At 48.2% G+C, this 13,824-nt stretch overlaps 1 protein-coding gene and 1 long non-coding RNA gene across 3 annotated transcripts in view; both read left to right on the top strand.

Annotated features, from left to right (window-relative positions):
* LOC149347110 (uncharacterized) overlaps nt 1-11,224 on the top strand; it is an 89,166-nt gene extending 77,942 nt beyond the window's left edge. The window contains exons 2-4 of one of the 2 annotated variants that reach the window (XM_089586875.1): nt 5,927-6,083; nt 6,321-6,382; nt 7,005-11,224. In XM_089586875.1, coding sequence (XP_089443001.1) covers nt 5,927-6,083; nt 6,321-6,382; nt 7,005-7,154 — 369 coding nt within the window. In that variant the 3' untranslated portion in view covers nt 7,155-11,224. Of the gene's footprint in view, nt 1-5,926; nt 6,084-6,320 lie in introns of both variants that reach the window. The other variant, XM_089586876.1, reaches the window with a different exon arrangement.
* LOC149347111 (uncharacterized) lies at nt 492-4,268 on the top strand. The gene is made up of 2 exons (XR_016292501.1): nt 492-2,002; nt 2,102-4,268. It is a non-coding gene; the product is annotated as an uncharacterized LOC149347111 (long non-coding RNA).
* Nucleotides 11,225-13,824: the final 2,600 nt, after the last annotated feature.

Below are 13,824 nucleotides of genomic sequence, written 5' to 3'. Positions count from 1 at the left end.
CACTTAGCCATTTCAAATCATAAAACGGTTAATAAATGCCATTTTTTGGTATCGGTCAAAGGATTAAATAGGCAATAATGAGGAATCGATAACTTGGGTTCACACAGCCGAGCTGTATTGTAATGTAACAACTTTATAGCAAGGTTACGAAGCAGCAAGGTTGGCAGTGTGTGCCTAATTGTTTTGCTCATCGTTCGTTCTAACTTATGCACCTACATAGACTGAACAGACGATCATACGGTCATACAACTTTATTTTGCCCCGCAGTTGACGCTTCACGGTCGTCTTGTATTTCCCAAACAAAAAAGCATCAACTCATTACACACGTCATCCCAAGAGCATCAGTGGCCCGTTTTTGTCATCGATAGTAAGCACTCACGAAGAACACACCACAATAAGTTCTCCTCATCGATTTTCAAGCCCAACGCTCCTTGTTAGGTCACGCACTCAAAATTGAGTTAGTGGACTTTACATTGGCAACACGCAAACCAGCCCCCCCCCCCCCCCCCCCCCCCCCCCCCGTTGTGATGGTCCTCTAAACGAGCTCCTAGATGCACCGATCTCGGAAGCGGAAGTCCGCGCCAAAGTGAAGTCCTCTTAACCCGAGCTATAAGATATTGATTAGCCCTCTAGGTATATACACACGTCTAAATGCCGGCTAAAAAATCTCTTAAAAAAGCACTGTCCTTTTTCCGCTTCGCACTTTGTGATACACATTGGGCTAAGGATACTTGTCCTCTTAATCTGCGCTATAAGGTATTGATGACTAGGCAAGGATTGTAAACTGCCGCCCGAAGAGATGCCCATTTTGGATAGGGAAATCGAAATTCTTGGCATATATATGCCTTCTAAAAAATCTTTTCAATACCCATGCATTGTGTTGTATTTCTGCGCAAATATCCACAAACATTTTGTCTGCACATACCGTTGCTCTCAATGAGCCTTTCCAGGTGGTTGATTGAGCAGCCGCTGCTGGAACTCGGCGTCCTGGCGGTTTTGCGCCTCCGCCAGGTCAGCGTTACGCCGAGTTTCCAGCAGCTGCTCCACTGCATCTTCCTCCGCCTGCCTACTGTTGCGAGGCAGGCACCTTCTCATGGAGCTTGGCCCCAGCTGTGGCTGCTGGGGGGCTGTCAGAGGGGAACATGCACATATTACTCAATGCGGTCTGTACAATGTTTGAGAGAACTATGGACATGATGATGAACAGGCCCATACACGTGCATACGCTGTCAGTGATGTAACGAGTGTGCCATTGTAGCAACATATACGCTGTGCGCATTGATTACACCAATGGGTGCCATCACAGTCCCCACTGCAAGAGGACATAACTTGCACAAGCTCCAGTGCCTGATTGATTCACAGGAGAAGAGTTTTGCGACCACTGTTGGAGAGGCTACATATTTGCAGGCTGACTCGCCGGCTTCGCTCAGCTCCTCAGCAAGGAGGTCCCCCAGCAGCACACTGTCAATGTTGCTCATGCTGTCGTCTGCATAAAAGCATTACAGCACAAGATCAGTGGACAGTTGCACCGAAGCGTGCAGTGCACCATAGTAAAATGAACACCTACTTCATTTGCGGCACTACGAGAACTAGCAAATCCCTAGGAGCAGAACAAAAGCACCACTATCAAATGTGGTAACTGCATTTGCAACCTCCACTTTCTGCATTCAGACTACTCAAATCCTTCTCATAGGATTTAACTTCTTCTACCTCATGTTCCATGATATTATACAGGTGACTGATGAAATGCAGCACTGACTCCTTCTTGCACACGGGCCTGGCCGCTGAGTGCTTACCAAGCTCCACCTGGAGGATTCGGGGCTGTACTTGTGGATGGTTTCATAATGGGCCATCAGGCTCTCATTGCAGCCGCCGAATATGTACAGTTCATCCCTGTAAACAAAGGACGAGTGGCTTGCACGGCCCACGGGGAGCTGGCCTGTGGTCTCTGGATACTCCCAGCTGGCGGTCACCGTGTACAAAAGCACCACTATCAAATGTGGTAACTGCATTTGCAACCTCCACTTTCTGCATTCAGACTACTCAAATCCTTCTCATAGGATTTAACTTCTTCTACCTCATGTTCCATGATATTATACAGGTGACTGATGAAATGCAGCACTGACTCCTTCTTGCACACGGGCCTGGCCGCTGAGTGCTTACCAAGCTCCACCTGGAGGATTCGGGGCTGTACTTGTGGATGGTTTCATAATGGGCCATCAGGCTCTCATTGCACAAATGGTTTACCTACCCGCTGACACTGGAGACAGCGGTGGAGGCGGCGGCGGTGGTGGTGCTGCTGCTACCACAGGTGGTGGTGCTACTTCTGCTGCTGCTGGTGCTGCAGGGGGTGGTAGCAGCAGAGGTTGGTGGTTCTGCGGACGGTGGCAGTGGTGGTGGTGATGCTGCCGCTGCTTCTGCTGGTGGCGGTGGTGATGGTGGTTGTGCTGCCGCCGCTGCTGCTGGGGGCGCGGCGGCGTTGGAGCTGATGCTGCTGCTGCGGGAGGCTGGGCCTGCGAGAAGGCAAACCATGCATATCCCGAAGTGCATCTAGGGACCACATGGCAAAGTGGGACCAATTGAGCAAGTGGGACACAGGACCAATAAAAAAAATTTGAAATTTTAGTTAGAACCATGAAATTCGATATTTCAGATGGTTCCAACTGGGTTTTGAAATTGCCTTTGCATATTATTAAGGTGCAAAAGGAAAACTGATACTGAGAATTGCATACATATACTGTCATGGAAATCAAGACACATGCACAAACATACATCACACAGAAGAAGATACAGTTAGACACTAATAACATCGACTCATGTGTACGCATCCACACAACACTCTTTTGCTTCCATACATACCCTGCTTGTGAGACTCTCATACCAGTGGTGCTTGCCTATTGAGCGCAGTTATTTAATATAATTTCGGCCTCAGTGATTGAGTGGTCCCACTTTGAAAACCACTTGCTTTCTAATGGTACCTTGTAACTTGAAAGGAAGTGGGACCACTTGGAATCTCCCACTTCATAATACGCACCTGTCGCCTGGCAATGGGGAAATAAGCTTTCCCCACGCCCTTGGCACTGGCCCACCCCAAGATCTTTATATAATGCGGCCCCCAGAGCCAGGCAGCTTGCCACTGCTGGTGCCCCTGCGACCGAATGTGAAGAGACACGTTACTGCGGCATTCCATAGACCAACACTGTTGACAGGCTCGCCCTTGTGTGGCAGCACATTTGCCGCCAAGACTGCCTGCCGCCAGTGCTCGGCGGTCTTCACAGCCGGTCCCAAGCGGTTGAGGCTATCCGCAAGCTCGTCCCAGAGAGCGCGCTTGCGGGCCGCGGTGATAAAATTTGAGAGCTCCGTCGAGGTTCGCGCCAAGAAGGTGTGCTGCTCCAAAAAATCGAGCAGCATCTCTTCTTGGGCAGCGGTCATGCGGGGGGTCTCTTAGGCGCCATCGCAGACTGATTTCCCAGCGGGGAGTTCTTTCTGTAAACAGGCAATAAGTGCAGACTACACGTCGCTTCACGAGAGGGAGCGTATGTGTGCGTGCTGTATTCCAAGCATTATTTTTCGCGACTATCGCTTTAGTGTGAGCATTTAGGCTTCCATCCGGAAACAAACAGGGTCGGGAAATGTACTTTCTGTTGTCCGCCTAACCGTTTTTTCTTGTTTTCTCCCGCAGTCGTTTTCGTTACTCAGTCATTCATCTCTTTGCCGCAGCTATACATATATATGCGAGAGCGTACATCATTTATTTTTCCTCACAAATCGCACTTCATGGTCGTCTTCTATTTCCTATGGGAATAGACAGAAAAAACCACACATTTATATACTGCAACACTCCATGGACCCTTTGACACTTTTGCCATCGATCGTACGCGCCTACCAACACAGGCTTACCTCAAGCAGTTTTTGCCGATTTCGTGCCAATCGCTCCTCGCAAGTTTGCCGTAGCCTTCACTGTCTTCATTCACATTTTTCTCCGCGCTTGGAACAATGGTACAGTCAGGCCGGAATGAAACGCGGACAGAGCATGTCAAGAAAACAAAATATTTTACCTGCCTACTTTCAGCTGAAGTGTACAACTAGCCTGATTCATGTGTCTGGGTAAAGGGCCCACTGAAAGGCATAATCGAAAATAGGTTGTAAAGGAATATCTCGCTGCAAAGCAGAAATAAATGTATGATATATGCGTGTTCGCGTTTCATTCCGGCCTGACTGTACAGTACTTTGATTTTCGACGCCGCGTAAGAAAACAGTATCAAGGCGTGGAACAGCTGTTTTTGCGCGAAGCAGCTCGTTGACGTTTTTTACCGCCGTCAGCGCACGCCCGCGGCAGCAAAAGTTACCCCACTACTAGCAAATTTAATAGCCCAACTTCATGCACTTACTTGCTTTAAACATATTTTTTTGGCAAAATAAAGTAATAATTATTTTTATCGCTGAGCATTTCTTAACTCTTTTAGCAAAAATTTAGCAGACAGTCCGTCGTCGTGCAGACAAATGCTTCTGGGGCGCCGCTCTGCTGCAATTGGCTGATTCCTCGTTACGTCATTTTTGCGTCAAGTGTGACGTCACATCGTTTCGTTATTTTGACGCCACTGTCAATAACTTTTGACAGATTTCTGACAAAGTTCCGTTACTACGGGCCCTTCTTATTTGGCTTCTGAGCTGTTAATGACACAGCTTTGGGCTCCTGATTACGGTCGGAAACAATTGTTTTCCAATCGGGCATTTTGAATTCGTCTGGGGAGTTTGTCCCAGCTACGGCATACTCCATGACTGCCGCGTGGTAAGCTAGGGCGCCAGAGCGAGGCCGCTGGCTTTAGACAGGTGGAGCCCGGTCGCCCGAGCTCCGATTTGATTAAATGAGGTCTTGAAAGGTGCCGTATAGACTCACGCTTCTTGTCAGTGTGTCGGAGTCGAAGTATCCTGGGTTTTTTTTTCTTTGCAGAAGGTGCTCGAACACGAAGCCCATACGAAGCACATGCACCTCCGTTGGCCCTCTAAAAATAGACAGGCGTGGCTTCTTCGGCACCATCTCAGGCTAAATTTCCCGCCTGTTATTTATTTTCAGTGGAATATGGGAAGGTGTTGTAAACAGGCAGTACTGGCGAATCTGCAGCCTGAGATTGTTTAGCAGGTTTACTAGAGCTGCCCGCATTTGCTTGCACTGCATTCCATCAAATAAGCGCTGGTGTCATTTTGGTGCTCTTTGCGAATGAGCGGACAAGAAATACTGTGTGTTTTACATTTCCTAAAAGCAAATGAAACACACAACCACACAAGGCAACTGCAATGCTTTTGACACTTCTGTCATCGATCGGAAGCGCAGACCAACTCACCTCAAGGAGCTTGCGTGGGTTTTCACACCAAGCGCTCCTTGGAAGTTCCCTGTGCACAGCCATTGCGTTCACTGCCTTCGCTCATATTTCTCAGTGCACCTAGGTAAGCCCCTCAGTTCCATTTTTTTTGATGAAAAACCACAGTCGATACAACCCATGATTGATTGATTACATGTACCGATGTATGCCGCTATTCATTTTTTTGCGGATGTTGGTTGGGATTTGGCATCTGCTACTAGTCTCCTTCTTTTTTCCCTAAAGCCTGCCTTGCCATCAATATCTTATTATATAATGAATAGTTGAAAACACCCCTGATGGTAGTTTGGAATGGCCGTGTTTGCTTCCATATTCATTTCATATTTAGGCTTGGCTTTTCAATATGACTGAACACATAATCATCTGCTTCAACATACCGCAAGAACCACACTGAAAAAAAAAAAAAATGGCTGTGGCTTAGCTCTGCCAACTTCGGCGTCTGATTAATTGAGACCAAGAAAATCTATTTAAAAATGGGGGTTATAAAGAGGAGAATCTGATTACTGAGTGCAGCAGGTAGTAAAATAGGTTTGGTGCGTCGACAGGGGAGCGCTCCACATGCCAGCCCAGCCGAGACTCGGATCCCCAGCAGTCAGCGATATCCTCCGGACGGTGGAGGTCTATTTTGGATGTTCCGGACGTTCGCTGAACAGCCACAACAGCCGGTGGATGTCCATCGGCCATCCCATAGGAGGCTAAATGGTATATGTTTCTCCCGCCGACGGACGTCCAGTTGAGTATGTCCGTTGGCAGATCTTTCTCGAATAATTGTATTGAAAAGTATGGTGCATGCATGCCCATATCGAGTAAATGTTTCCGCATATGGAGTGTGCCAACCGTTTCTTTAAACTCCCATTTAGGTTGAGATTTGTTTCCAGTGTACAATCTTAACTCCCACACCCTCCAGCTCATCTGGACCCCCGCACCCTTTCCTCCCAGGGAACAAGGCGGCGCACTCACGCCCGAGGCATATCCTGGCTGGGCTCCCACTGCGGAGAAAGGTTAGCGAGGGGCCGGTTGAGCACACTTAAAGGACATCACCCTAAATTACCTACTTGGCCGACGTATTTACCTGTTGGCTGACAGTCCCAGCCTATCCCGCACGCATGAAATTTCCTGGCGCCAGCCATCAGATGCACGCCTTCCCAAATCTTGCAGTTCTCTCCCATATGTGTACTTAGCATGGCCCCCACATCATGTAGTCCTGCGCTGTTACTCTCTTCCACTTAATAATTACCGTGGAGCCACTAGTGGTACACCGCACTCCGCAGCTTTGAGCCAGCCCTTCAGTTTCGGCTCATCCAACGGGGGCTTACGGGGTCGCCGATGTGCATAAGCTTCTGGCCGTCCGGCACGGTTGACCTGCTCAATTAGAGGGGCTCCGCCCATCCTACTCAGCTATTGACATTTGTCTGTGGCCATCTTTTTGCCATTGCCCTGTGGAGAATTTTGTGTTACTAGATTTATGGTAGCTTCAAGCTGCCCTGAAGTTAACGTACTCATCGTCTGCATTGATGGTCAAACGAGTAAATTGTCAGCAGTTTGACAGCAGTGGTTGCTTTTTTTCAGAGAAAAGAAAACTAAGAAAGCTATGACTGCATTCCATTTTCTCTGTCTTTACAGCTACAGATATCTTATTGCTGCACCAAGGAGAGATCATTGGAGTTCGTTGTTAAAGATACACTGATATTATTACTGGGTGCGCCTCTTTTTTCTCACATCCGCCTTAATCTTAATGAGGTCGGAGATGTTTTCTTTTATTTAAGCAGCTAATATGTCCTGTCGCAAATGCGCTAAACAAATCAGAGAGGTCAGTTGTTGTTCATAGCCCTGTGGGAAAGTACAGACAAATCAAAGTCTCGCTTTTGACAAATTCTCATCTGGTTCCGCGTCTCCAGCGGAATGGAGATGACACCGGGATTCTTAGCTTCGGAGATGCTGAGGGAGTCCCCCAAACCGAAAAGACATCTGCCAGTCAAGCCGCCTGATAAAGTTAGCGATATCTGAATAACCCCTACTTATTCTTCTATCCACACTATGAAGTACGGTTATCGAGAGATTACTGCCGAGAGCTATTTGGCTGACTTATATGAAATACTCACGCAATATCAACCAAACATACTTTGATTTAAGTGAGGCAAACACACGCAAACTTAAAAAAAAAAAATAAACTATAGTATACCCGTAGGAAAGGCAAGGCTGTGCCCACTCATCGGGTGGCGTTGCTGTCGTATGTTGAGCTTGAAATACTTATTGACCAGATTCCGGGGATTTTCCTGTTATTTGGCGATTCCTTCACACACCACCCATTATGGGGTAGAACAGGAGCGCTAATTGAAAAATTCCTATTTTCGTCTGGCTCATGCTTATTCAGTAGGAAAGAACCAACTCCCTTTAATGCAACGTTGTGGCAGACACCCTGCACTGAAGCAATAAGCCGCAGCGTTCATTGGGTGAGCATTGCCCCCTGCCAGGTCACCATGGTTGGCACGCTTCCTGTATGATGTCCAGAACTCAACGCTGCAGACGGTGAGCCGCTATAGTTGCTCGATGCGCCATAGCTTTCGCTCTCTAACCAGGTTGAAGAAGCTCTTAACGCCACTTGGCACTGTCCAACAGATGTGCGAGGCCATGGTCGCAAACGTTCTCGTCCTAAGCGCCCTCGTCCAGCTGGGCTGGAGAGCCGAGAGAGCTCTGGCGCAGTGCTTGAATAGTGAGTGAAAAAGCTCTAGGTTCGCAGGTCTTCTGCGGTTTTCAGATGGCTTCGTCCATCTTCTTGCCCAAAGGTCTGTGTCCCTTATAGGCCATAGGCCAGGGCTCCGGTGGATGCTGTTGCCAGTTGTGCGCGCTGAATCAAACCTTCTTGGTCGACTCGGCGATCGATCGCTGGAGAGCATTCATTCCCATTGCTCTGCATTTGGGTTTGTTATAACGGGTACCACGATTATACTCTGGCATGCCCACGTTATGTAGTACAGCGTGGGTGGTTCTTGGCACCAAGGGCATTTATCGTATTGTGTGCGATAGATACATTTTGTTCAGTACGTTTAGGTTCGGGTACATGCCCGCCCGTTTGTAGCTGCCTCCACGCGAGAGAGTCCTCTCTGCTAAGGGAGGTTTGTGGTGATGGGTACCGCTTTCTGCAGCCCTTGTAGTTAGTATTGCCGAATAATCTTGTGGTACAAGTTCGTTCCCCTCGAAGTCGCCTACATTGGATACTCGGTAATAAGTGTACCCTCGAGCTGTTCTGTCCTCCTCTTGGTTCCCTGTTACTTACAAGTGTCCCGGCGTCCATACTATATTGCATGCCTGATTGGTTCTTCGTTTGGTTGTCGTGTTATGTGGCCCCCGGAGAGAAGTATGCGGAGTGCTCTGTGCCCTATTCTACCGCGTGGGTAGTTGTGACATGCTGTTTGTAATCCTTACAGACTCACACACCGATTGCCTTCCGCTGCCGCTAGAGTGACGACTGCTTCCTCACCCTCGACTACCGTATAGGGGGGGACAGGAGGGGCTGGTGTTTGGCCTTCCGAGTTGCCGCCGCCGAAAGTATTTCCGAGGTCACAGCAGACGAAGGGAGTCAGCCCTCGCCACTTGCGCTGCCGCCACCACGTCAGCTGAAGTCTCCCTTATTGTGAAGACCTGAGGTCCCGCTTTTTCTTTACGTCTGGGTCCCGTCTTCCGTGTGGACCATCAAGAATTTGCTGGGGCAAAACGTGCGCCCGCACTGCTTGCACACCTAAGGTGTTTGACTTATGTGCTTGCGGTAGTGCCCTTTCAACCATCCCGGCACGGTAAACGTTGTTGGGCCCATGTGCAGGTTCAAATGCTCAATGAAATAATACATCCTGGTATACGTTTTCTTGCAACCTCCGCAAGGTGAGGAGGGGTTTCCCCCTTTCGCGCGCTTCGCCCCTTTCTTCCGTTGCCTCTTCGGTCGCAGTCCATCGGACTCTTTTACATATTAGGTACAGCTAGTGCCGAAGAGGTGCCTGCCTCGCTGGTCGGCTTCTACTGGACGAGGCCCTGCTCGGTCATCGTAGGCATTGAGCACATGGCCGGGATGTTTGGCTGGTACTGGCTGCCATCGACGATTGAATCTGCGCCCTCATCCGCTAACCAATGGAACGAGATCTACAGGGAGGTTTCTTGTATTAGAGGACACTTTAATGCTACATCAGCGTGCCAACTGGATGAAAGCAGTTGCTGATATAAAAATTCCACCGCTCGCATTCGTTACCTGGCCTCTACTAAGAGGTGTACCTGTGTCATGCTTTCTGAAAAAGGAAAGACCTGGGAGCAGATTTTTTAAAAATATGCTCTGGCGTCCTCCAAGTGGAAAGGCGCATCGTAGTGATTCCTACCAAGGCCATGCTGAAAGCGTTTAATTGCGTGTTAACAAAATGCCCAAGTTTCAAAGATGTGGTCTGTGGTCTAAAATGGTTGGACGCCACCGAAGCCATCTTTTTGTGTATATTGATTCAGCCTGTAGTCGGAGGCCATCGTGAGCAAATTAAGTTGGTGTTGTCGATGCTCGTTACTTAGTATTGAGCATACAAAAATATGCTACGCAGGTGCACTATTTTTCATTTGCCAGCACATGAAAGCTGCTCTCCATTGAAGGCTGCCATGAGCTCATGCCTCATGGCCAAGTGCAGGAGTAGAATACCATTCATTGATCTCATTCTCCATGATTATTGTTGTGAGGCTGCTATAGTATAGTACCGCTATCGATAGCGGTACTATCGCGAGTAATAGGTTGGGCATGTTGGTGGCTTCCGGCGGCACAGGTGGTAAAAGGCCAGGGCATCCAGGACGGCGCACCCCGCACCTCCACCAAATATTGTGGTTGGAAGGGGTTCATTTACAAAGGCTGGACGGACTGGAGGAAATGCAGTGTGCAAAGTCAAAATAGAAACATATCCGTGGGGGGCGTCTGCAGCATGCAGACGTTGGTGAGTGGCGACACCACGGGTTCCTGAGCATCCGCAGGGGGATGATCGTGTGCAATGCGTCACCACGGACCCGAGCATCCGCACTTAAATTTGCGTGGCATCCGCGCTTAACCATGCATGCATGGCATCACCGTGTCCGTGAAAAAGGGGATCCTGGTGGTTGATGCGATGCCGAGTGTTTGGATTACTGACGTTAATTTCATGTCAAACTTATTGTATGCTTTTTTATGTTCACATGATCACCCCTTCACACCACTGTCTTTTCCCCCTTATGTAATGTCCCAGACGGGATGGATGTTTTATGGCTACATAGCATGCCTGTGTTGTTTCACAACGTTCCATTTCCTCATTCATGCTGGTGGGCCACTTCCACGTCTGCTGCTTGTCTCCTGTGCCCATTCTCCATTTGGTGGGCGATCTGAAATCAAAGTAATGAGCTGAATATATATGTCTCAAGCATTTCTACCACCATACACTCCTTGTGTGTAAACTGCCTGTTTTATCTGCGGCAACACAGTCCTCCAAGATGTGCACGTCTTACCTTCTCCACAGTGCAGAACTGGCTTTCCAGAATTTCTTGATGATTATTCATCGGTAGGACATGCAGAATCTTGTTAATATTAAAATAAAATAGGGCCATATCTCCCTTTGGCCCGTTCGTTCCATTTTTTGCATGCAACCAACTCCGCTCTGCAGTGTCCTGGGTGAGATGGCGAAATAATTGATGCAGGCCAATAGGTATGCAGTGTGCTGGCTCCCCCACCCGATGTGGTGGGGGAAGCGGTAGGTTAGCACCAAAAAAGAACTGTTTGTGGTCTAAACTACGCACAGGAAGCGTGCTCATCAAGCTGTGAAGTTTTCTAGTAGTGCATAAAAAATATCCGAAATTCCAGGGGGGGGGAGGGCAGCCGCCGCCTCCCTTGCCCCCCCCCCCCCCCCCCCCCCCCCCCCCGGATGCCTATGGCTGTGGTGTTTCACTAAGTTACATTTCCTTATCCAAAGTTACATTTCCTGATCTATGCTGGTGCCCCCCCCCCCCTTCCGGACGCCCATGAAAGTTACATTTCCTGATCTATGCTGGTGCCCCCCCCCCATTTCCGGATGCCTATGACTGTGGTGTTTCACTAAGTTACATTTCCTGATCAATACTGGTGGGCGCCCCCCTCTTCTGGACGCCCATGACTATGGTGTTTCACCAAGTTACATTTCCTGATCCATGCTGGTGCCCCCCCCCCCCCCCCCCCCCCAATTTCCGGACGCCTATGACTGTGGTGTTTCACTAAGTTACATTTCCTGATCCATGCTGGTTGGTGCCCCCCCCCCCCCCCCCTTCCTTCCGGATGCCCATGAGTGTGGTGTTTCACTAAGTTACATTTCCTGGTACATGCTGGTGGGCGCCCCCCTCTTGCGGACGCCCATGACTATGGTGTTTCACCAAGTTACATTTCCTGATCGATGCTGGTGGCCCCCCCCCATTTCCGGACGCCTATGACTGTGGTGTTTCACTAAGTTACATTTCCTGATCCATGCTGGAGGGTGCCCCCCATTTTTGGACGCCCATGACTGTGTGGTGTTTCACTAAGTTACATTTGGTGGTCCATGTTTGTGCCCCCCCCCCCTTTCCGGACGCCCATGACTGTGGTGTTTCACTAAGTTACATTTCCTGATCCATGCAGTGTGCCCCCCCCCCCCCCCCCCCCTTCCGGACACGCATGACTGTTTCACTAAGTTACATTTCCTGATCCATTCTGGTGGGCGCCCCCCTCCCCTTTGGGGGACGCCCATGACTGTGGTGTTTCACTAAGTTATATTTCCTGATCCATGCTGGTGGGCGCCACTTCCACCCCATTCTTGTTGATGGATGATCTGAAATGAAAGTAATGAGCTGGATACAATCTCTGCAGAAATTCCGCAGTGCAAGTAAACTTCATTTAAATGCACAGGTACCATCAATCTATAGTATAATGTGGGCCCGTCATCACCCATGACTCGCGACTCATGCCTTCGAATGCCCTCTACGTTCCCGGCCTTAGGTTACAAAGGTAACCTAAGGCCTATCTCTCTCCCGTCGGCACAGTGGAAACAAACTGGCCTATCGAATGAAGGCCGCCCATCTGACCCACGCCAACATGAGCAGGCCGACTTCTTCCGCAAATTCTAAAGAGGATTTTTCCTTATGCTCGGATCACATGACACTCCACACCTACTGCTGAGACGAATTGCCAATTCCAGTATGTGCCGCAGTGTTTGGAGGGACAGGCTGAAATCCCTATTGGGTAACTTGAAATGAAAAAGGTCTAAGTGGGTCTGTGGAACCTTTACGCTATTTTCATTCAATTCCGCGTTCTTTGGATGAACCTTTGAAAGACGTTAACGTAAATTTACCCCAGGCTGTTTTTCTTGTTGACTCGACCATTTCCATGCAAGACATGTTGGCATGGCAGAAAAAGATATTCGTTCACCTTTAAGATTTAAGTGGGCGAACAAACATAGATGAACCCCCACTGAAGATGAAGATATTTCGCGCTTCACTCTGATGTCTTCGACAAAAAATTCGCCTTGCAATGCAACTTGCTTGTTCGTATTCATCGTCTTGGCCGGCAAGGTAGCCGAGACCAGTAGTGGCATATTTCCAAGATCACGAAGCAGTTAAACAAAGGGACAAGCTTAACTTCCCTCATATTTGGCTGTGTACACTTCGGGTGCTCAGTGCTGCTCATTTCAGTCTGCTGCTTATACCAGAAGACGGTGAACTCCGTTTTATAACATCTTTATTAAATATTCACTTTTTTTTTCTTCTTATCGACTTTTGACATAGGTGACGCCCAGTAAGTATTGTGCACGCTTCTCTCGAAACACTTTTATCCTGAAAATGGCGCAACCAGTTTAAGGCCTTCAACGCTTTCCAGCGCCAGTCATCTTTTCCTTTTTGTATGCTTAGCATCTATATATCACAAAATTTGGTATCAAGATCAAAACATACGCTGGAGGGCATTATAAACAATGAAATCCGATGATTTCTTCCAAACTGAACGTATACTGTCATTCACACATGGAATGAAAAACCCTACATTGTGTGGACTTGAAGCTCGGAACATGTGTACTCTTCTCTAGAATTCCCAGTTTTATTTATTTTCCATGTTGTTTAAAACTATATTTTGTTTTATTTACCAGATCCGTCTCAGATTTTAACTGCAACAGTTGGCCGTGATGTTTGGTTTATGTATACAAGGTGTCTCACATAAGATTTTATACAAATTTTAAAAATAGGCTTTTTGAGTTAGAAGGCCGCTTCCTTAGGAATAGCATGGTATGCGTTGTAGTACATAAGATAATAGCGAAAACGTGCTAATTAGCATGACGGATAAATAATATGGAACAGCTAACCCTTCAACTATTACTATCAGGCTCCTTAACTATTTAGGGGCCTGTTGCCCACCGTAGGTAACATCCATATCAGTTTTTAGAATTTAAAAAACGCGGTTAAT

Source organism: Amblyomma mixtum, chromosome 4, assembly GCF_055824585.1.
Source record: "Amblyomma mixtum isolate Tamu chromosome 4, ASM5582458v1, whole genome shotgun sequence".
In the NCBI taxonomy this organism is placed as follows: Eukaryota; Metazoa; Arthropoda; class Arachnida; order Ixodida; family Ixodidae; genus Amblyomma; species Amblyomma mixtum.
The sequence above is the reverse complement of the archived record's forward strand: the minus strand, read 5'-3'. Positions and strand labels throughout refer to the sequence as shown.